Source organism: Prinia subflava, chromosome 15 (assembly GCF_021018805.1).
Source record: "Prinia subflava isolate CZ2003 ecotype Zambia chromosome 15, Cam_Psub_1.2, whole genome shotgun sequence".
Classification (NCBI taxonomy): domain Eukaryota; kingdom Metazoa; phylum Chordata; class Aves; order Passeriformes; family Cisticolidae; genus Prinia; species Prinia subflava.
The window spans coordinates 10,231,255-10,254,980 of NC_086261.1; the positions used below are offsets into that span (position 1 = coordinate 10,231,255).

Genomic DNA, 23,726 nt, shown 5'->3' on the forward strand with positions numbered 1-23,726 from the left:
GTCAGGTCACCCATGAACACGTAAATTCAGTTCACTTACAAACCACCAAATGCTCTTGAAAGAATGGTGCCATTCTCCAGGGCACTAATAGATTGTACTGCAGCAAGAACATTCCAAGTTGCTGTGACCCAGCAGACTAATGTTAATGAAAGCTTGTTCAAAATCCATATAAAATCCTTTAACAGACAAAAATCTGGGCTATTAGTCCCAAATAATTGAGGGTTAACTAAATATAACAGAAATGTTTACTGTGGATTTTCAACTGTATGGTCATATTTTAAATTTTAGCTTTACCAAAATTGTGCAAACCTGTCCAGTCCATTTAAAGGATTCTGGATTCTTTTTTTTCTGTATAAGTAAACGTTGTGGCTTCTCAGCAACTCATACTATTTGTTACAACTTCAACTTCAGCAGATTCCTTTCTTTAGAGGCTTCCTGTACAATTCTATCTGACCTTTAGCTAAAGACCAACCTCTCCAGGCTATATATTTTTTTCTAGTTGCTTTGGCAGCTTCTAAAGATACATTTCACTGTAGATTAATGAGCTACACATGGCTGATGGGACTGTTAGAAAATTTACAACCGGAAAAACTCACGGACGCGCAGTTGTGTAGGGGACAGTTTCTAGCACCATTACTCACGTGGAATTGTACCCTTCTCTGTTAGGCATCCTGCTGATTGAACATGATGAGGGTGAAGGTTTCTGGCTCATGATGTATATAAGAAAATGCTGCCAGATGGCTTTAATTTGAGCCAGATTGTGAACCCCCTACTTGAAGTGGGGAACAGTTACTCCACTGGGACTGCTCAAGTTTGCAATCTGGCTTTCTGAAAATAAACCAGGGGACGAGTCATCGCGGGATTCGGTGACACATTTAGCAGACACCTGTTTTGAGATTATGATAACTACTGGGTTAAAGTGATTTTTCCTCCAGAGGAATGATGGCTTTACAAGGCTTTTGCCACTGACCTAGGCTAATCAGTGCCTGTGCCTAACCTGTGGCACAACCCAAAAGCCCCAACCCTCTGCGTATGGGATCTGCCTGGAGCAGCCACGTCTGTTTCTGTGGTATGTCCCAAAATTTCTCCATGACATGGATCAGGGCAAGGCTGAACTAGGCCCCTGGACCCTTAAACTGGAAAGTACTCTGAGGTCTATGAGTTTGAAGGTGTAACTTCTGGTCATGCAGGGCACCTACTGATGCACGGAGAGAGCTCTTTGTACCCCAGAGCTGCCTGACAGAACACTCGAGAGCCCTCACCCACACCAGTGCAGGGAGTGTGGAAACTGCTCCTGCACTCAGATCACCATCAACGCCCAAGGACGGCTGTCCAAGCACCACCCGTGCAATTTGCAGCACAGATTTAGAATTCTCTTCCCAGGGGACAAATCAGAGTTAAACAGCCAAATCCACACAGAAAATGGATCCCTGCTCCTCCCATGGCAATTTCATTCTCAGGTTTAAATGTCAGAATTAGATTAAATTTTTTTATATGAAAAGGAAAAATGGGTTTAAAAAAATACCTCATTTAAGAAGAAAAACATTTCATGGTTAAAGGAATACACTATTTTACAGGAGAATATCCTTTTGTGGTGAAGCTTATAAATACCTAATGTCCCACAATCACCACACACTGTGTGTTCTGTGAAGCACTTGAGTCCAAGCCAAAATTATGGCACAGTGCACCTTAGAAAGTGATAAATATTATTTTTCTAGAGATGTTCAGAAGCCACAAGTGCAATCCATGTGTAAACATTTGCAAGGGAGCTTTAAACTCAGGATTTTGAGTTGACCAAAGAACGACTGCAAGAAGTTCAGAGGGGCTTTACACACCATCTGTACTTCTCCAAACATGGGGAACAAATGGGGAACAGTGGGGAACTGCAGAAATCCTTGAATACTTGCTGTAAAAGGGATGCAAAGTTGCTGTGGGCTTCCAAAGGCCTGGGACTCGACCAAAGCCAGTCCATAGAACGTTCCTTTGAGACGTGGAGTTTTTATCTGGTCATCCTTACACATTGATAAAACTTTGTGTAAGTATACAGTACTGTCACTGCAGGAGCAGAGGAAGGGAAGCTGGACTTAAGGCTAAACTAGTACGTACAGAGCACTTTTAGATCCTTAAACATGAGACACAATGCCAGTACAAAACATTATTTGTAACCATCTCGGGGCATGAAAAGATCCCCTAAATGTTATGGTTTGTTCTTCATGTTGAACAAAGAGATTCAATGACACTCTGAAATTCTCTGCAGAGGTTACTTATTTGACAGTAGGTTTTCTCTCTCTCATGAAGAAGCCAGGCATTGTCATTAAATCAAAGTGGGAAAGTAGAGGGGAAGTAAGAAAAATGTTTTCTTCAAACAGCCTCTGGTGTTCCAAAGCCAATATAACGTGTAATTTGTACAGTGTGTAACAAACCCAGCAGATTTAAAGTCTTTCTGTGTCTGTCTTGTTTCTTTTGCATAGGTTTTACAGAAATGTTACCTGATTTCATATTGTACATGCAAAAAGGCCTTCAGCATAATCCTTTTTAATTGGTCTTATCAAATGAAATCACAGTCATGCCAGTTTAAGAGATTCTGTTCAGCAAACATCTGCAAATGGTATTCAGAGCTACAGTATAAAATTTCCTTTGAGTTTCTTTATGGCTTTTATGTCTAAATTTTTCATCTAGACTTTTTTTTTTTTGAAAAAAAATCAAGATAACCTGTATAAACAACTCAATTTTGCAGAACGGTAGAATTTTGTTTTATAAACTAGGTATAAGGAGTATAAACATCTGTAAGTTAATAGTCTTGCCTTGCTTCATGAAGGGGAGAGTGCAGGGACAGTGTAAGATTTATAGCCTTGCAGTTTCCCAGGAAAATGCTGCAGAGTGCAAGTACATGGTTCATATATTCCTCATGTATAGACAGCACAAAGTTATCAAAACTCTTTCTGTGGAGATAAAGAGCTGCCTTAAGATATCTCATTCCATCCTGGTATCTTCTGGCAGTGTAATTAGACAATAAGATGGTCTCACACTGTCTCATACCAATGGGGTGCAAAACAGAACCTGTTAAAGATTCAGGACCTGGTCCTTGGTCAATATATAAAATTTACAATCACTCCAGATTATTTAAGTGTCAGTATAGGTAGATATGTTACAGATCTATATAAATCCAATGTACACATTCCTGAAACAGTCTTGGGAAGGACTGACAAGGATGTAATTTGACTCCAAAAGAATACAGATACTAATGCTACAGAATGGAAACAAGGAAAAATATTCTATGTAGTTCTTACAGAAAGATTCTGATCTCAATTGGAAACCTGTTATGAAAGCAAATGAATTATTTCATAAATTTTCTATTATTTGCTATTATTAGCAACCCTACTGTATGCATCCAGGATACATTTCATGTGTGACAATGCTCATGATTGTGTGGTGTAATCCTAAACAATAATACAGGGGAAATACTTTAGATTAAATTTAGAATTTAATAAATTGCTCATCTCCACCAATATCTTCCTAAAAGAAAAAGAAACAGTAAAAGTGACTCAGGAAAGAACAAGATGACTTATTGCCCAGTGCCTGTTTTAGGAAGTGATCATGTATTTATCAGTTAAGAACAGAAGCACAAGCGCATCTATGCTGGTCTTAAACACCAGTTAAGTGATCTGCTATTTTCATCATTTAGAAACAGTTCAATCAAAATCAAAGTTTACTCTATTTTAAGTTAAAAGTTAGAATGAAAATATCAATTGATGATGGCATCAATTCTTTCACTTCCCAACCAAGGTTCCAGCCAAGTATTCTGGCAAGACTTGCACTAGTTATTAATGCATAACAATTTTATATAATACAAACATTGTACAGTAAACCCCACCATTTCATATATGCTCACCATCTTGCATGTTTTGACTAAGGATCTGAGAGCGGAGCTCCTCCAGGCTAATTCCCAGGCATTTACAAATTTCCTCTGTGCTGTAAGGCTCAGGATGTAATACCTCCTCGACAATGGTCAGCATTTCCTCTAGGCTAACTCCTAGCTTGGTTTGCACATCATAGAGTCTCAACATTTTTCTCCACTCCAAACCTTTTGACTTTGACAGAAGCTAAAATGAAAAAAAAAAATCAGAAAATATTGTGCTTTCCTGTTTAAAACTATTAGTTGTTTGTAAGTATCTTTAATGCACATTATCTCTTTTCACTTCTTAATTGAGAACCATCAGGACCTACTTTCTATCAGTACAAAGCAGTCAATACTTATATTTATTATTAAAGGTCTGTGAATGACAGATACTCTGCCCTCAAATCAGATACTGTCTGTAAAAGCCCTACTGGCATTATTTGTGTGATATCAGATCAGTGATTTATCCTCTTCCACGGACTTTGTTACTTCAAGCACTTACTAACCTTTTACAATCCCATCTGGACAACTGTTTATACAAGTGCTATGATGTTGTTAACACTAAAAGTCGTTAAAAAGTCTGTTTCCATACTATTAGTATTTGCTCTAACATTTCAGTTTGACATTTCCAATACACTCCTGGAATTTTCTGATGAACATTTGAGATTGTCATTACAACCATTTCTCATAATAGCCTTAAAAATATGAAAGTGGTCATAAGATTTGTGGGGAGAATAACCGTAACCTTTCTCAATCTCTGGAGTTTTAAGTAAAATTTAAGTACCTTCTTTAAATCAAATTTAAAGGAACTTTTGAGCCTTTACAGGAATGGTGCAATATTGGTCTGAATCTCTTCCATTCCTACCTGGTTGCTGTGATATTCATTAGTTATAGATGGATCTGCTTTCCCCACTCCTGGCAATGATACCATGCTTTGTGTATCTTTGTGATGTTTCGGCAGTATTACTTCAATACACCAGAATCCTGAAAGGCAGAATGTCCAACAGGCTTTTCTCTGGAAGGTCGAAATATGTGTTGGTGCTCCCATGTGTCTAATGAAAGTAGCAAAGCAGCTTTCCTCATAAGGTTATATTTCCTCATAAGGAAATATTTTGATGTTATGAATTACAGAGGAATAGTCAGTGGTGACTGATATACCACCTGTAATTTCAACAGATTACAAAGTAAAACAAAGATTAGCAGGTACACACCAATGTCACTTTACTGTGTTTGTAGGCACATGGTGTATCTCCACTGCTGCACCATTTAAATTGCATTTAAAACTTCTAGGTCAAGCTGGAAAGAGTTTAAATTAGTACAGAAAGACCAGGGAATGAAATCCTTTTTCTGTACAAATCAGCATTCAAACATTTTATCAACAAGGCCAAGATTTCACTGAGTGTGTTTTATTCTTTTCAATAAGCTCTGGGTTGGACTAAGATTTATTTGAAATAATTTGTCTTGATTCAGCTAAGTAATTTCATTTTCTAGGTTTAAAAAGTCATGGGATTTACATACGTCTGGAAAGTAGTTGCTTTGTTTTGTGCAAAGTTACAGCATGAAATTTAAGCAGATCTGCTGCCCAGCTATCTGGTGTAGATTCTCACTCTCCCCCAACAGTGCTTTTTATGCAGGGGCTCTTCCAGTTTTGCTTTATTGCAGTATCTAAAAATTAACTAGTTTTGGTGCCATCTAGTGACTTGCTGAGATTTATGTGAAGCTCAGAAGAGCAAAACAAACAAAACCATATAACTTTGTTGCCATTTAAAACAAAATTTGATATGTTCAGTGGTAGAGAAAGAAGCAAAATTGTTTAGTGCCTAGCGCAGAAATCAGCATGAGAGAATTTTTTCTGTAAAAGACTGGTTAAGTCACTTCTGGCCTCCTTTTCAAAGGCTCTGAGTACCTAGAACTCCACAGCCACTATGTAATTTGTATTTTAGCTTACTTACTGATAAGTTAGAATAAAAATTACTGCTTCTTTTTACTTAAATATGTTGTATGTTGGTGCATCCAGATCTTCTTCAAGGTGCTAAAGGAATGGAAACTATTTTCCTCATGCTTTAATCCCAATATTCAGCATCCCCTGGACTTTATTATGAGAAGTTAAACAGAATTTACAGACAATAATATTCTATAAGGCAACAAATTTTTTTCTACTTCCTTTTTAAATAAATAATCCCCTGCAGAAATATGCCACATACATTGTCACATCTGTTCCCATTTCTGTGCTTCAAGGGAGATGCTGTATTCCAGGCAAGCCAACTGTGCTGGGGTTTTACAGGTCAAATGTTCCAAATGGAAACTGACCCCATTGGGCCAGTGCGCACGGCTTTGCTGCAAAGGTCTGTCCTGCTTCTAGCAAAGTTTTCATTCTAACAGCACTGGGAAAAATATTATGGGCAAACAGAAATGGTTTTTGAAAACAATCTAGCTGCAGCAGCTCGAATTGTAATGGACATGGAACAGAAATGGGAAAAAAAATTCCATCTCTTTAATGTACAAAAACGAATCCCAATACTTCTCCCACAGCTGGATATTTTCTTGATGATCTCTGACTAGATGGATTAAAGATATGGACATCAAGCAGCTGGCTCTTAACTGCCAGGATATAGAATCTCTGGGCTTTTTGTTCTTTATTGTTCAACATAGGCACACTGGAGAACTAAATAACTGAGAGGAAAATATACTTGGTAAATGACGAGACAAATATAAATACAAGAAAGTCTGACTAGGAGTAAGTCCAGGAATACTTTCACAGCAACATCACTCCCTTACACATAACATTTCTGTGATGCCATCTGAGCATCTGTGCCCAGGGGCTGACACTGCTGGCCCCACAGCACCCTGAGGAAGAAGCAGGGCCAGGGTGATGTCCCAGCCCCGCTGTCCCCAGCCGTGACAGCTCGCAGCGGTGCGGGACAGCTCAGCTGCCGCGGGACTGCGAGCGCTCGGCAGAACGGAAACGCCTTCAAACTCACTCTGACACAGTGCAGGACAGCACTCAGGGGCTGCTACACGGATAGGGAAAGGGAAAGAAAAAGGCAAAAGAATGATTCTGCAGAGGGAAGGGAAGGAAAATAATCTAAGAAAGATAATTTACCAGGATGATCAAGAACTCACTCTAGGGACAGACTGATACCAAAATGTTCTACGCTAATGTTAGCAGGGATATGTTGTGTTGGCATCTTTACCTACATAGTAAAGCAATATGAAATTCTAGAATTACCTAAAGCAGAAAAGGGGGAAAAAAGCCTATCCTAAGGCACTTACAATGAGAATTTCTTTTAAAGTGTTATTGCAAGGCCCAGCACGTTAGTTCATAGTTCCATTAGCTTAATGGTGCTTAAAAGACTTCCCTGTTTCCACTTACATACCTGCCCTCCTTCACCCCACTGTGACCTCTTCCTAAAGACAATCTTTTCCTGGCTCAATGTATTTTTATAGCGTGTGCAGCTTTCCATCTGGGTAGCATATGTTTAAAAACAGACAGGTGTATGTTGTTAGTCTCCTCAAAATCAAGCATCTGCTAAAAGTACATTTTTAGAGATTGCATCATAGCTAACAGGAATGTAAAAGAAAATATGTTTCCTTACTACCTCTTCAGTTTACTGTACAGGATTAATAATTTAAAGCAATTTAGAAAACTGTGATTCAATTCACGAAGTCTGGTATATGGAACAATAACTTCAAAAGCTCTGACAGTTTAATGCACTTGTTGTACAGTGCCTTTTAGAATAGATTATCTGTGAAAGCTCTCAATTCCTTATGTAAAAAAAAAAAGGAATTTACAAAAGAAGCTCCTCTTAAAAACATATATTTTGTCAATTAGCAATCCCAAATTAGAGATTTATCAGTTAGAACAGATATAACAAACAGACAGGTCCTTCATTTTCTTAATGGCTTAAAAATCTTCTTAATTAACTTCAGTGACAACAGCTTTAACTGAAGTCATTGATGCTATTTTTTTACCATGCCTTAGATACAACTGAAATGCAACTATTCCTTTTATACTTGAGTTTAAAGCCTATTTAAAAAGTCATCTGAAGTTTAGCTTCCCTCTTCAAAAAATATCCCAGCATATTATTTTATAATAAATTTTTTTCAGTGTCTGATCAGATCTTCAACTATTTTTTTAGCAGTAACTAAAATTTGTAAGAAACTATTTTTTATGGAATCATGATGCCAACAGATGTTCAAAGTACTTTTGAATAATGATCAGATATTGGTCTAATGTTCTGTGGCAAGGAGTTCCACGCTGCATTTTTCAAAGCTTTCTTCCTGACTTTGTGACCCACATTCTGTTCTTTTCCACAGCATCCTATGTTGGGTACAACTGCAGTGAACCTTTATCTTACTCTTCATTTACTCTTATCAAGGAAAAATACACTGTCTTCCCATAAAAAACTCAAACCAAACTCTACGTCTACATACTCCTGAACATCCAAAATCCAGAATTAAAGCAGAATTTAGATTTCCCCTGTTCAATTTCCATACATTTTACAGATAATTTCAAACTGTAAGCTGGCAGTACACCTTAAATGTTGGGATTTAATTCAAGCCTGTTTTTAAACTTTACACTGACATACATGCTGCTATTCAGCATTTCTAATATTACTTCCAGGCCTTCAACTACTAGCTTGGATGTTCTCTAAATCCTAGAAAATACACATCTATTGCCATATATACATATAAACATGTGACCATACTGGTTGCTTTCCATTATTTGTCATCATTCACCTTTAATTAGAAACAGTCTATCTTATGTTAATAATGGGAATATTTTTGTTCTGAAAAATAGACTTATTTCCTCCACTGAAATATAATAAAAAATAAATTTAATAGAACTAAATCACATAATCTTCTATATAAGGACACAGTCCTTGCACTTCCATTAAGCTCAGCAGGAGTTCTGTTCCTGCAGATGGAAATGTCTAGTTCTGGAAAGAAAAATTATACTAAGAGTAGCACCTAGCCAGGTGTTAAAGACACAACTGGTCCGAAGTGGAAAAAAGCACATATTTAGATGAAGGTTTCATTAGAGTTTGACATAAGCCATGCATTACCTTTGTAGCCAGCCGACACTCCATTACCCTAATATTGTAATGAGAAGTTGCTGCTTTATTCATTTCAACACAACTGTTAGCAATAACAAACGTTGCTCCACTTGGAAGTCTAACATCAGTTGCCCTCAGTGGACTGAACTCTATCAACTTGGCCTATTGAAAGAAAAATGAATGGTTAGTTTTAATTTACTACTAGCTAACAGTGCACTTAGTTCTATAAATCAAATGCAAATTTGAATGTTTTTTCTCTTGAAAATCCAGAGACAGTTAGGGAAAGAAAACTGACATGAAACAGCAAGAAAAGAGGTTTAACCTCATTGGTCAAGTTACACATACATTTCCAACCTTTCCCTGTAGCTGGATTTTAAAATGTTTCCATTAAGTCTTTGGGTTTTTTCAGCAGTTTACAGAACCCCACCCAACCTATTTTTCTTGCCTGTTTAAGACAACAGATTCACTTTGATCTGCAGAGAAGTACCAGGCCTGGCTGAAGCTAATGTGCGTGCCACTAGAAACAAGGGGCTTTGCATTCCCTGCCCCTTCATCAATGTCCATCTGCCCCTCTGGCTTCTGATTCTGCACTACAGCGAGATTAGGTCACTGAGGTACAGTGTGGTACCAACATTTTAGCACTGATTTCAGGCAGTGATCATACATACAGACAATCAAACCAAGAAATGAAATAAAACTACATGTAAGAATGTAGTTACTGTTTCCTCCTTTCTAACATAAGAGACTGCCTTGCCCCACATATGCTTACACAAGCTGTATAAGATGTTCCCAACATTTGTGACCTTTTCATGGAATAAGTTAGGCATCCATTAATTAAATAATTCAGGATGTAATGTAATCAAGAGATTAAATTCACATCTGGTTTTTCACTGGGATAAGTTGTAAATCATGTGCCCTGCTTTGGCTTCTTAGAATAGACTGTAACTGTGCAAGCAGGGACGTCTTAGGGGTTTTGGCATTGTTCACCCCCAGAGAGTCCCTTGAGCAGCTAGAGTGCTAAATAAACAATGACAAATCCGCTTGTACATTATGTACAGCGTGTGTGTTACTCCCTGCCATTGAGATTCTGGACCCCATCACAGAATTACTATCAAGACAGACTTGCTTACATTTAAATAGACCCTTTAAGATCTGCTACATTAGACCAGAGTGTACCACTAAGCTGGTCTAGTGTCCTGATTCTGACAGTAGCCATAAATGGCTATTTAGGGGGAATATAAAAACAGAACACATACAAAGCAATCTTTTCTTGGGGTATGTTCTTCCAGATTCCCATAAGCAAAGATTACAATGGATATACTTACACTGCAAGAAACATCTGATTATTATGTTAAACGGCTACATATAGTTTAACACTCTATTAGTGTATTGACAAAGGTCTTTTTTGAATCCTTTTTAAACTTCTGTCTTCCACAATGTATGGTATTTCTCAATTTAACAATGAATGCTTTGGAACAAACCCCAAACTTCCTTGTTTGTTTTTTACAAGCTGCTTGCTAATGTCATTGTGTTTCTATTAGTTCTTCAGTTATGAAAAACATTGAATCCTCCATTTACCTTCTCTTTACTTGTTTAGGGAATTAACAAACTTCAAAGTATCACCCTCAAAGCTTTTTGTTTTCCAAGCTGAAAAGTTTGAAATTATTCATTCACTGCTCTTATTAAAAAAAATTGCTTTGATAAACCTGAGTGTCCTTTACTGTACTTGGTTTTTTTTTAAGACGGGAAGCTAGAGGTGCATTCAGCTGCAAGTACACGGAAGCAAGGATATTTTCTGATTTGTTCACTATTTCTTCTCTCATCTGTTCTAATATCTTCTTTGTTTTTTTGGTCGCCACTGCTATATATCTGAAAATATATACTATTTTCTTCCCCTTACATAATCATCTCTGTATATGGCAGGAAAATATGCTGCTTCTTTCTTCCATTATTCATATAGCTGTGTTTTTACAACTAACAGTGTAAACACGAAGGAAAAGTGGAGAGTAGGTACAGATGATGTGAAATTGAAAATACATATGTCTCATGATGGCATTAAATGTTTGGTGTAATTCTAGGAAATAGATTCTTTTTCTGTGTAAGTTGATCCAAGACATGTCATTAAGGAACAAAAGCTGTAGAGATATAATGCCACAATCATAAGGAAATGAAAGGTTGTTATGAAACACTACATTTATTCCAATAAAAGTATTTTATGAGCCTGAGGTTTGAACAGTTGCAGTCCTGTGCACCTTCTGGGACAGCAGATGAACCTCACTGTAAATTCCACTGCAAGCACTCATGCATAACTTGGCAGGTCCTGTTTATCACAGCTAGTTCACCTTCTGTCACCACGTTTAAGACTGCTAAATGCCTTCTACATCAAAATCCAGCCACAGAATTGTCTGGAATTAGCAAAACTGGTGAAAAAAAAGGTCTCCATTGTCTTTGTAACTGAACCTGGCAAAACTTCCTAGAACTGTTTGGTTATAAGAAGCTTCAAGAAAGCATTTTTGTAATAATTATCCCATTTGCACTGAATACAAGGCATGCCGACCATTCACATTTCATTATATGGGGAACATTCTAAGTTCAGCATGAATTAGTCAAATAGTGGAACCTGGTGCTCTTCTAGAGTACATACTTTCCCACATCTTTTCCTGCCTCCTTGCTATTTCTGATTTTCCTCATCATATTCATTCAAACTTGTCATACTCAACTGTACCCAAGTTTGTATGTTTAATTCCTGATTCATTTGTATATCAATGATGCCTATCCTGCTTACTAAGGTATTCCAGTTTCTTACCTTGTTTTTCTTCTAGATACCAATGAAGGTATTTTTTGCTTACATAAATTAATATTACATTGTTAGTTTAGATTACAAAGGTACACATACAGTTCCTTCTTCTGCCAGAAAAGAGATTGACTGGTCCATTCCTCCACCTTCTGTGCCAATATAACGTTCACTCTTTGTGCAAATTTCTGCAAGTTCCACCTGAAAAAATATTAACATGTGAACCTTCAGCCACAGTTAAGGACGACACTTTTATTCTGTTTACATATTAATTAGTGAGAAAACACAGGAAACAATGTCAGAGTTCTGAAACTATTATCTCTTACATGTCAAAAAACATAAGCTGCTATCAACCCGGATGCTACAGGGCCCCTTTTCCCTTTTGTTCTGAAGCGAAAAAGAACCAACTACTGAGCCTCCAGAGGACCCACAACCAAATGCTTTTCAGAGTATCCTTGTTTAGACACTTAACTCTTGTAGCTGTCCTCCTCCCACCTTCCTTGTGCACTTCAAATCCTTCCATCCCAATAGCCAGTGTTTTGTTGATGTCATTAGATGAATCCATCTACATGTGAATCTTAGCTTAGCAAAAAATTGCAAGTTATTACTCCATATTGTTTTAATGTACTGACTCCAGAATCAGAAATTACTCCAAAACTGTTTCTCACTGCAAATATTCAAGTCAATGATGCTTGTCATGTCTCCTTGAGACCCTGTAATCTGTTTATCTGAACTAATTTGTAACTATATGTGATGTGCATTCCTTTGTGACATTTTAGGCATATCTTTGTGCATTCTAATACCTGCAGGTCAGAGGATACTATGGGAGGGTGGAATATCAATGTCATAACTGTCAAAAATAATAATTTACAGTAAAGCTTTCAGCTATCAGGCCAAGTGAAAACAGAACACAAGAGAAACCTTGGAAAATGGTCAAAGAACACAGACTAGTCAAAAAGAAGTGGGTCAAAAGGAAAGTATTTGTGTCCACCTACTACAACCCTTACCAGTTTGTTTGTCTAAGCACAAGGTAACCACAGGGAAGATGGGAAAAGAACTTTAGAGAAGCCACAGGCCGTTCTCCAGTCCAGTGGCAAAGTCAGATTCAGATTCCACAGTAAGGATGCAGCACTGCAGGACTGAAACAAGCTAAGCAGCAAGACAGGGACACTAGCCAGCACACAGCTGTAAAAGGCAGCAGACAGAGGCACTAAATCACGGTGCTGAGAGAGGTATGTGCAGGGTGCCTGCCTGCTTGCTCGCTCAACTCCTGTAATGGCCCCACTGACACAGCTGTAAAATCGGTGCTTACATGAATGTAATCAGGCTGAACTGTTTGCAAATGCACTACCAACCAATTTACTCAGCTCACAATGCCCTTGTGGCCAATAAGCCTTAGAAAGATAAGCAGAAGTTATCAAAAAACATTAACAAAGTTACTGTAAAACTATGCAGAGTGGATCTCTGAATCAAACATGGTAAACGACCTCTTATGAGAACAAGACCATTAGTGAGAGAACATTGAAAATACAATCAGTAAAAATACTCTCCTTTTCAGCACCTTTGTGTATTTTGAAGATGAGCTGAAATAATGTTTCTTTTCTTTTTCTTGAGAAACTATAGCAACTTTCTGTATTTTGGTACTCTTTAACAAAAACCATTTCCCAGGTTCATGAAAATTCATTTTTCCTCCCTGTCCCGTGCCCACTCAAGTCCCATTTCCAGTTTGAACCTCAGGTCTCTTCATCCCATCAACGAAAGTTTAACATCTAATTACCATATCTCCCTGCTCCACTATGAGCTGAAAATAATTTTGAATGAAATGCTAATGTACATAATGATGCCTTTTGCCCATTTAATGCTAAAATACTCAGCATCAGCTCCACAGAAAATAACACTCCACACACAGCAGTCTCTAGGTGCTCACTCCTTTCTACATATGAAGTTGTGCCTATTTACAAACAACTGTTGCTGTGACATGGGAATGCCTGCATGTTTCAGCCAGTTCTGCTGAATCTGCTGTACCTGAGAACACAGCAATATCACATCCCTAAGTTTTGTTGTTACTGGCAGGAGCTTTCAGACTGTTACTCACTGGACGAGAAGATCACGCTGGCAGATGGGCCACGTGTGCTCAAGCAGGAGCTGTGGTGTGCAAACCTGCCCTGCAGTACAGCTCCTGAAGTGCTCAAAACATAAATTCCATTCATGGGCACTGCTACCTGAGGCATTACTTCACCTGCAACTGCCAGAAAAGCTTGGCAAAGTCAGAAATTAGGCACTGCACTCGTCACTTGGTCTGGCTGCATCTCTATCTCCACATACACATCAGCTACCACTGGATTGCCTAAACTGTTTAGATTTTATGAGCCTAGGCTTATTAAACAAGTATCAGTTGAAGTCTTGCAGAGGAGCAGTGTTAACCATCAGGACAGTGCCACTCCCTGTGCCTGTACAAGGTCTGTGACCTGTGCCTGTTGAGCGCCGGGCCTCGCTGGGTCGCGGCTCTCCAGCTGTGTGTGTGCCGGGCACGCAGCGCTGCTCCTGCTTGAGCAACTTCTGTTTTGAAACTTAGCAAGGATTGGCAGGACCACCAAGCAGTAACTGGCAAGGGTTGCAAAAAGCCCTCTCCACAAGACAGCCCAAGGCATCCCTGAAATATTATTTGGTTTCTAATTTAAACGGGCCCTTGCTGACACAGGCTGCCCTTTAATACCAGGATGAGAAGCATGTGAATGGAGAGGAAATTGTCATCTGTATAGAGAGCAGTTTCTACTTACTATTGAGACAAATGGGCAGATGTTTGCCTTTTTGCTAAAACAAGTGAAAGGGCAAAGTTTCACTGGAAACTAATGTGAAGACTAAACTGGAGAGCCTTGTGTATATATTTGATACTTGGAAAAGGATGGTCATATGACTGAAATAGTGAACTGAATTTCAGGAGGTCTGGGCTCAATTTCTAGCTCCACATAAGGTTTCTTGTGAGTCAGGGAAAGTCTCTAATTCATCATGTCTCTATTTCCTCAGTAAAATGAGGAGTATCTTCCCTCTCTTTCTAATTAGTAATTGCTATTTGGGATTCTTACATGATAATGCTATAAATATGTGTGACTTCATTACTAGAAAGTGAAAAAACACACATTTTACTACTCAAGTTCTTAGAGTTTAGGCTTCCACAGAAAACATCTCTAAGGAAAAAGTCTGTGAGAACCATGTAATAAAAGGAAGTAGCTTTTGCCTATGTCAGAGCAATGCCCATTCAACCTGCAACACTCTTTAGGGCAGGGACTGTTTGGTTCATCTGCTATTTATATCTTTTCAGTGCATGTCTGACCTGTAAAAATACAGAGCTTCTTGGATACCTGCACAATTTGGCAACATCTCAAATGTCTGTCTGAACAATACCTGGGCATGGAATGCCTTCCTCTGGATGCACTGCAGTTCCTGCAGAGGAGGAACTCAGAGCATCCTCACAGTCACATTTAGGGGGACTGCACCCAGGCTGCACCACGGCATCACCTGTCAGGCTGCTGGGTTAGAGGGGGCCTCACACTCCTTGGTAGACTTCCAGATACAATTGGTTTGTGTATAAAATAAACAATTTTGAGTTCTGAGTTCTGCAGAAGTTGTAGAACAGACTTTCTCACTGAACTCAGTGAAGGCAGATATTTGTTCCTCATGAAGCACCACGACAAATACAGAGAAGGAATAAACCCCATCTGCACAAAGACTCCACTTGCATCCCACACATCCTGATTCATATGAGAGATCACTTTGAGCTAGCCACAAAATAGCTAATTCTATGCAAAGCTATTCTAATGCAAAGCATTAACATGCTTTTCCATCCCTAAAGCAGTATTTCAAAAATACTAGTAAATCACAATTTAAATCTTCATAGAATTTTACATAGTTTACTTTAAAAGCATTCCTATAAGGCTGCTGTTATCTTCAACTTAGAGACAGCACAGATACTTACATGATTTGTTCAAAGTCATGTGAATCAGTCACAAAGCTGAAATGAGAATTCAAAAACCTCCCTATTTCCAGCATTGTGGCTTATTCAGTAAAGAATACAGTCTCAGGGGAACGCCTGCAGGGTAGATTTAAAATCTTATATATGATGGTAATGAAAAGTGAAACAGAAAAATACTAAAATCATAGTTAAAATGGGTCTGAATACAAAATACAAAAAAATCTACTTAGATAAATTTAAAGTTTTCTTAGCTCACCTATTGTGAGGTCTACATGTTACTGCCCTCTGATTTTCTGTATTACTGTTTCCGGAAGTTGTTCCAACAGGACTAACTAGACCAGGTGAACTGTAACTATCATGCAGCTGGTAAATCCTAAGCTGTCATCTACACTATTAAACAAGCAAAGGGATATATTTAACATAGTAATTCAAAAACCTCAAACATCAGGAGATAATTCCTTTGATCTCACCCCCCTGCAAAAAAACCCCAAAGAACCCAACAACCTAGCCAAGAAGGGAAGTGCATAGAATTCCAGAATATCCTAATGTGGAAGGAACCCCCAAGGATCTTCGAGTCCCTCTCCTGGCCCTGCCCAGGACAAGTCCCAGAATCCCATCATGTGCCTGAGCACAAGTAAGGGTTTGTCAGCTATATAAAATTCATTAAAATACTTCAGTCACTATAAAAATATAGGATATATGAAGATAAAAGCAGCCTCTGTGGATCAGACCAATACCACTTCTAGTCCTGTATCTTGTAACTGAAAGTGGGCTCTTACAATGGACCAGAGGCCAAGTAAAGATCTTATTTCCCCAGGAGTTTATATTTTGATGACTGTAACATGACAGCAGCAGTAACTGGCAGGTAAGTAAAACCTTGAAGTCTCCCTGGTGATCTGTCAAGAAACACTAAATATTGCAGCTTTTGAATATCATCCATGCAAACACTACTTTTATAGCTGTTGGCAAGTAGCCGTGCCAGGTTGGCTGAGCTTCTGTGGGAATGTTTAGAATCAATGAGTTTCATGATATATTAACATTGGGGTTTTTGCTGTTTATCCAATGAAAAAAGATACAACACAATAAATTAGAACCTCCATAATTAAAACAATATAAAGCCACATCACCAGGAGAAGAATCTCAGTACATAGAATTCACTAACAAACAATAAGCACTAAGAAATTTATGTAAATTACTTAAGGAAGCATCCGGTTTAGATGTTAGTTGGAGCACTAGGAAATATCTAAAACTAACAGTTTTCAAAATGTGTTTTTTAGCCTGTTCATTTGCAAAGCTTAATTCTAAACTCTGTCCAGACTGTATGCTACTGCAGAAGGAAACACCCGTTTGTCTAGCAGGCAACTGCCCCCCCGTGCAAACCTAGGCTAGCTTTTGATCTAAGACTCTACTAACTACCCCTGCTTTTTGTTTGAAACAATTTAAGGTTCTCCCTGATAAGGAGCAAGTCAGTCTTGGGTTACGAAGAAAGAAATTACTACCACTAAATCCGTTTTATCTTTGAGTCACAAGATTTCCTATCCAGTATGCAGAAAGGCTAATCTGGGAAATCATATCAGTGGAGATATAATTTACTCTGACAAAGAAAGGTTGTGATTTTTTATTATTAGTTGCCTTATATGTAGTTATTCTAGATGGAGAGATTGCTTATAGTAAGAACTCATCAGTAGCTCTGCGTCATGTTACATTGTTTTGGATTTTAATGGAAAAAGTGATTTTTCAGTAAAATGATACTTTTCACTAATATGTGTTTTTTTCTACTTATGTTTCAATATGAAGCACCTCAAATTCAGGTTTAGATTTACAACTGAGTATTTCTGGTCTTTCAAGTTGAAGAACTGATAAATTATTACCCCATTCAGTTCACTTGATTCTCTGTTGCTTATCATTTATTTTAGTCTCTATCCATGTGATGTTAGTGATAATAAGCATGAAGACCTAAATGTAGAAAGGTATCTAGATATCCTAGAAATAATGAAAGTGAACAGATGATCACTTAATTATAAAAAAATATCCTAGAAGTAGAAACCTAAAGAATTATCTGGGTGAGCACAGATAAGGGAGTTTCACCTTTAGTAGTCCTCCTGCTCACAAAGAGGCCAAGGGCCGACTGCTCTGATTTTCCCTCATGCAATAATGGGTCTGGACAGTGTGTAAACTGTGACAGAATTTGTCCCTATATAACTGTCACTGTTAATATGTTCCAAACCAGTGATCAATCCCTTTCAATCTCACACAGCCCTTCAAAGAAGTGAACTTGTGTAAGAGTAAACCCCTTAAAAGAGTAAGACAATTAGTGAATAGGAGACAGGCAAATATTTGTTAGTAAAACAGAATTAGGGTTGCTTAGTATTTTTTTGGAACGGCTCACCCTACATTACACAGAAACTTGATATACACAAATCCAGAATGACAGCAGCCAAAATCAAGCAATCTTCTCCATAAAATGATAGTATTAAATTACATCTGCCTCAGTGGTTTAATGTAGTTAATTTTGGCCCAAGTTAAGTTTGCTAAATTTTCTACATACTACAGTGCAGTAGTAATTGTAACTAAGCTTAAATAAAAAAAAAAGCAAACCGTTTTCTTCTTGTTTTAAATTTTATTGTTCACAAACAGAAGCTCCATGAAGAAAATGAATTTTTTAATATAAGTTATTTTTAGCATGGTCATTTTCAGTGCTTCAGACTTCTCTTCAGCATTCAAATGTGAGTAACTGGAGTATTTAAATATCAATTCAGTCAAAAGTGCTGTGCATATATTTATTCCCTCTATGGAAATAGAGTAATGGTCCCCCAGTGAACATTCCTTAACATTTCAGCAAGTTAATCTGAAAAGTCAGACTCAGTCTGCTGCTTTCCTTTACAGCAAATAATGTTGGTAATGTAATGGCAAATGTAGTGTAGATTTTCTATTAAATTCTACAGAGTTTGCTCACAATACACAAGACTGAAAATGCAGAAGAAACATTTATAGATAAAAATGAGTGTTTTACAGTTAGAAGGAAACATTCTCCATCATATAACATATTTCAGCTCTAGCTAGACTGTCATTTTTTTCCCAATCTGTGCATGTTTTATATATATGTAGGTAGATATAAAAATAACTTCTGAAATAAAAGGTACTGTATTTCATTTAGTAAGGTATAAAATGATGCCCAAACTTTTGAGGTTATTTTTACCACCAGGGATGCCTTTATTTTTAATATCTCATCTTGACTAGGTTGCTGAAAGTTACCATCTGCTTTCAGTTTGCACATAAAATCCCAATTAGCTGAACTTCATATATGTTTTGCAAGGTAATTATGCTTACTTTTTTCCAGAATGGGAATATATTTGTCAGATAGTATCTGGATGTCCTCATAAGCACAGCAATCTTAGTTTGACTTTGTCTGCCCCCTAACATGCTCAAATAGAAGGTTATCAATTTGGTTGATGAGAGATTATGGCCTTTGATTACCACTGCTCTGAAGCACTCTGTTTCCCCTTGATTACAAACACACAGTCAAGCTTAACAAGAACTCTGTTTTTTCAATGCCACAGGGAGAAAAGAACTTTAGGATTTCTCTGTATTAATAATAGATACTTTAAAATACAGTATCTATGTGCCACTTTTTGTGTAAACAATTTGGTTTCCCGTATAATTAACCTGAGCATGCATCTATCAAAGATTTTTGACAGATCAATAAAATAAATTATAAAAAGAAATGTTTTTTAAAGAAAATAAAGTAAATTGCACTCCAATCCTAAGGAGTATTATCAGCACAAGTTACTCATTTCAAAGTCGCACTATCAGTATGGATACTCACAGGATTTCTTGCCACACAACTATGGATTAATAGTGGTAAAGGGTTCAACTCAAGCACTTCCCTTACTTTATAGAGGCTTCAGAAACAACGTAGAAAGGATTCCAGATGGCCTATCTATTCTCCCACTGAAACCAGTGACACTAGCAGGTATATTAACTGTTGAAATACTATTTAAAAATGTTTAACATCCACACTCAAATTCATCTGAGCCATAGTTTGGAAAAAGTGAAACCAATGGACACTGTGCCATGAGAAATTAGATTTAGGTCCTTTATTTACTCTGTCTGATTTAGCTTTTTCCCAGTCTAGATAAAGCCAAATATGATTCCCCTTCCTATGCTCAACATTTCACATTAAATTAGATAAATCCTATTCACTTTTGATCTCTTCTTCCCAATAAGTATGTGCACAGCTACCCAGCCTTGAGTAACAGAAATAATGTTGCAGTGGCTGAACAGACCTTACTTTCACAAGATCTAACATTTGGATAACAACATTATCATCACATCCTTAAGTACATCTAGTTACTCAGTCCTAAGTGATTTTCTGTGCTCATTAATTCCTACCACGAAACACAAAGCTTAGAGCATTATGAGGGACAGTTAGAGGGACAGCTTGGAGCATTATGATGTTTCCTTTACAAAAAGTATCATCTTCTGATGAAAAGTTATACAAAAGATTGATTTTGTAACAGTGAAATAAAAATCACTTTAAAACCAAGAACTGTTACTGCTGAGCATTGCTGCTGTTTGAGTGATGCCAACCCAGCCTTAGAGTGGTATCCTGTTTGGAGGAGAAAAGTGGATTCTTTTTAAAGATTCTACATTTTCCATCTTGTTATTTGAATGCTATTGCACTGCTGCAACTGGTTAGCACTGCACATCTGGCTGAATTGTCTTAAACTGCTGTTTTCCCTAACTATTGTGTATGTGTATGATGGGTTTTTAAAAAAAATATTGTATGCACACTGAAACAATGCCCTATTGCAGACTGCTACGCACAATTAGTGAGAGCATTTTTTTTCTGATTTTGTTTTCAATGTCAAAAAAAAAGCTATTTTTAAAGTTAGCCACCATGAAATTCTAGCCATGCTTTTACAATGTTTTTTAATTTTGTGGGGTTTTGGCTCTTAATCTCATAGGCCCAAACCTCACACTGGAAGTGTTATCTCATAAAAGCTCTACATTTCAACAACTTTTACTCTACAGCAACTATTTTAAACTTACATTTATCAGGAAAAAGAGCATATAACTAAAATATTCTCATAAAAATAGTTTCACAGAAACAAAACAGATAAATGTTCCATTCAGTAAAAGGTCATTTTTTCATAACTTTGGCTACAGAAGCCCTACGATTCAGCCAAATTTGATTCCAAAGCCAAAAGTTTCCTGTCTTCCTGCTACAAACCATCACACTAAGATTTTGCAAAGTCCATCAGACTAGTGAGGGGCAATAAGTCAATATTTTCTCATAAAATTACCATCATAACCAAGTATTGTTACTAATAAATACTACAATTTACAACTTTCACAACTATAAAGCATTTGGGAAAAAAAAAACGGATGGGAGGGCTGAAGTGATATTTCTTATTTAAAATAAACACATAAATATCCAGAGCCTTACAAATGCACAGTCCTCGATTGCTTTCTAGTAAGAAAAGATCTGGAAAGCCCCTACTTGTGCTCAGCTAAGAATTTCCCTGCCACGGGGGAGCTCCCTGCTGACACAGAGCCAGGACTGGATCCTGCACAGATCCCATCTGACACCAGCACAGGATGCATTAGGAGCTGGCAAGAAGTGGCCAGAGCACATTTGATACTTCTGAGGACTCACATGCCTGGATTGCTCTAATTTATACCCAGACTAGCCCTGCCTTATACAAGGCAGTTCTGCAAGGCTAAGCATAAATCCAGTGCAACAGAGAGTCTGGATTTAGCTACATGTAAGAAGTCTCTAATGCTAAATCATAAATTAGCCAAAAACTGAATGAGTTTTTACTGTCCTGTAAGATTTGGGGAAACTTAAAGCCTGGACAAAAGCAATCAGTCTTCAGAGCAGTCACCCTCTCTCCTAACCATGACAACCAGGTGCCCTGGGCTACGCAAGCATACAAAATCTTGGATGTGTTCTTAACTGCTCCTATGGTGGCATTGAGAAGTCTCATCTGTACATTAATTGCTCATTTTTCATCACAAGTGCAAAATATCTGGCTGCAGACAGCAGGGTTTCCTGACAAAAATGTGCAATTGTGTCTCTTGTGTTTGTCCAACTGTGTTTCAGGCACAAGCTTAACTTTCAGCACATTTTTCAACTAGCAGGAAGAGGATTGAACAGGATGCATTAGAAGAAGAGACATTCAGTGGAGTCTGTGTCTTCCTTCTGTTCTTCCATAATTTTCTATGAAAATGACAGGAGTTCTGCACCTTTCTTTACAACAAGTCTGGCATCATGCCGGCCGGTACTCCCAAGCCACACTGTATCATTTGTTCTCTGAAGAACACTGCAGAACTGGAATAATGAAAACCTGGCTTCTGGTTTTCCAGATACAGATTTTTACTTACTAGTAAAATTTAGGCTTTCTGACCTCTGTCAGTTTTATGATTGCGCAGATACCCAAGTTCTGAACACGTGCACTCCAGTGATTTTGATCAGTGGTTCCCAAGCTTCACTCTTGAGGTGACCACCACCAGAGACGTTGCTGACCTGTGGTAGGACCATCTGTGCAAAACCAGAAGCTTCTTGTCAGGCCAGGTACACGTTCTGTCACCTCCAACCCTTTAACTGCATCTCATTCATCCAAGAAAGATCCTCAGTTCCATGTTTTCATCCACCACTGCTCTACACAGAGCCTCTCTTACCGTGTTCAGTCCCTTACTGACCTCTGATCACACACCAACACAAGTCGGGGTGACAGCAACTGCTGCCACATCCTCCTACATAAAATGCTTCCCTGCCCCACCAGCCCTGCTCCTTTCTGCCTGAGCCCTGCCTGATGCATTCACTGCTGAGCATTCCTGCAACTGCAGCCTCACAGCGGTCAAGGTCAACAGATCAGCAAAAACCTTCTGTGGATCTGTTCACCTCCTGGCTCAGAAGCGCTTGTTAAAAGCACAGTTAACAGCTGCCATCATCATGTGCCACTTTCAGTTGGCTTTCTACCACAATTTGGGAATGTCTGTCTTAGACAATAGGCACAAATACGTGTAACAGTCACATTTAAATCTGTTCTTTTCTCCTCCTGACAATGTTCTAATTTAAGATCCTAGTTTCACTTAACCAGACATTCTTAATGGAGAAAACTTCGTTCCCATATGGCACCTTCAAGAAGCATGACTCCTCCAGAAATCTGTATTACACAAGCCAAACAGTGCTAACAGTTGTACTGCTAACAGGTCACATACTTGGGGTTTGTTTTTAGACTAATGTTTGTTTAAAAGTGAGGAATACATTTTGGATTGTAAATATGTTCATTCCAAAAAAACTGTGAAGAGAATAAGGAGAGTCAGATGGAAGAATTTTACCTCTACTTTGTGCTGATTACATAATTTATCAAGAAATTGTTCCACAGGCCTCCAACAGATGCTCTGCTGTTAAAGCCATGAAAAGTCATTCAGGGAGAGAGTAAAGGCCTCGGGGGTGTGGACCACATGCTTCAGCACATATATCCTCAGCCCTGGCCTGCAGATAGCACATCTGGTCCAGGCATGGACCTGATGCTTGGCCAAAATACAGGCTTACAATAATGCTCCTTTTTTCAGCTTTAATGTAAGCCTGTTTTCTTGCCAAATTCAAATCCTGCCAAAATTTGGCCAAAGATGTTTGCTCAATTGTGCAATATCTTAAGTTTATATCCAACAACTCTTTGCAAAAACAATTGCATCGTGTTTTTAATGTTTACAGGCATTAACAATATTTAATTTTAAGTAGAATTTTACTGCTGACACTCTTGTGTTTTACAGTAAATTACCTTAGAGAGGGTTTTTCCATTAGCTCTAAGTGTCACGAGTCCTGCACAGCACACCAAAGCACTGGAGCTAGAGAGACCAGAACTTGGAGGGATGGTTCCATCTAGCAGACAATTCATTCCAGTTGGGTTATTAAGACCAAAATGTTCCTAACAATGAAAAAATAAACAATCTCAGTTTCAAGTACAGACAGGCTCAGGCTTGCAATTATCT

At 38.1% G+C, this 23,726-nt stretch overlaps 1 protein-coding gene across 1 annotated transcript in view; it reads right to left on the reverse strand.

Annotated features, from left to right (window-relative positions):
- Positions 1–23,726, reverse strand: part of GALK2 (galactokinase 2) — a 43,608-nt gene that overhangs the window by 10,611 nt on the left and 9,271 nt on the right. The window contains exons 5-8 of the mRNA XM_063412557.1: positions 23,516–23,662; positions 11,852–11,950; positions 8,965–9,117; positions 3,893–4,103 (exon numbers count right to left, since the gene is read on the reverse strand). Of these exons, the coding sequence (XP_063268627.1) occupies positions 3,893–4,103; positions 8,965–9,117; positions 11,852–11,950; positions 23,516–23,662 (610 nt within the window). The remainder of the gene's footprint in view (positions 1–3,892; positions 4,104–8,964; positions 9,118–11,851; positions 11,951–23,515; positions 23,663–23,726) is intronic.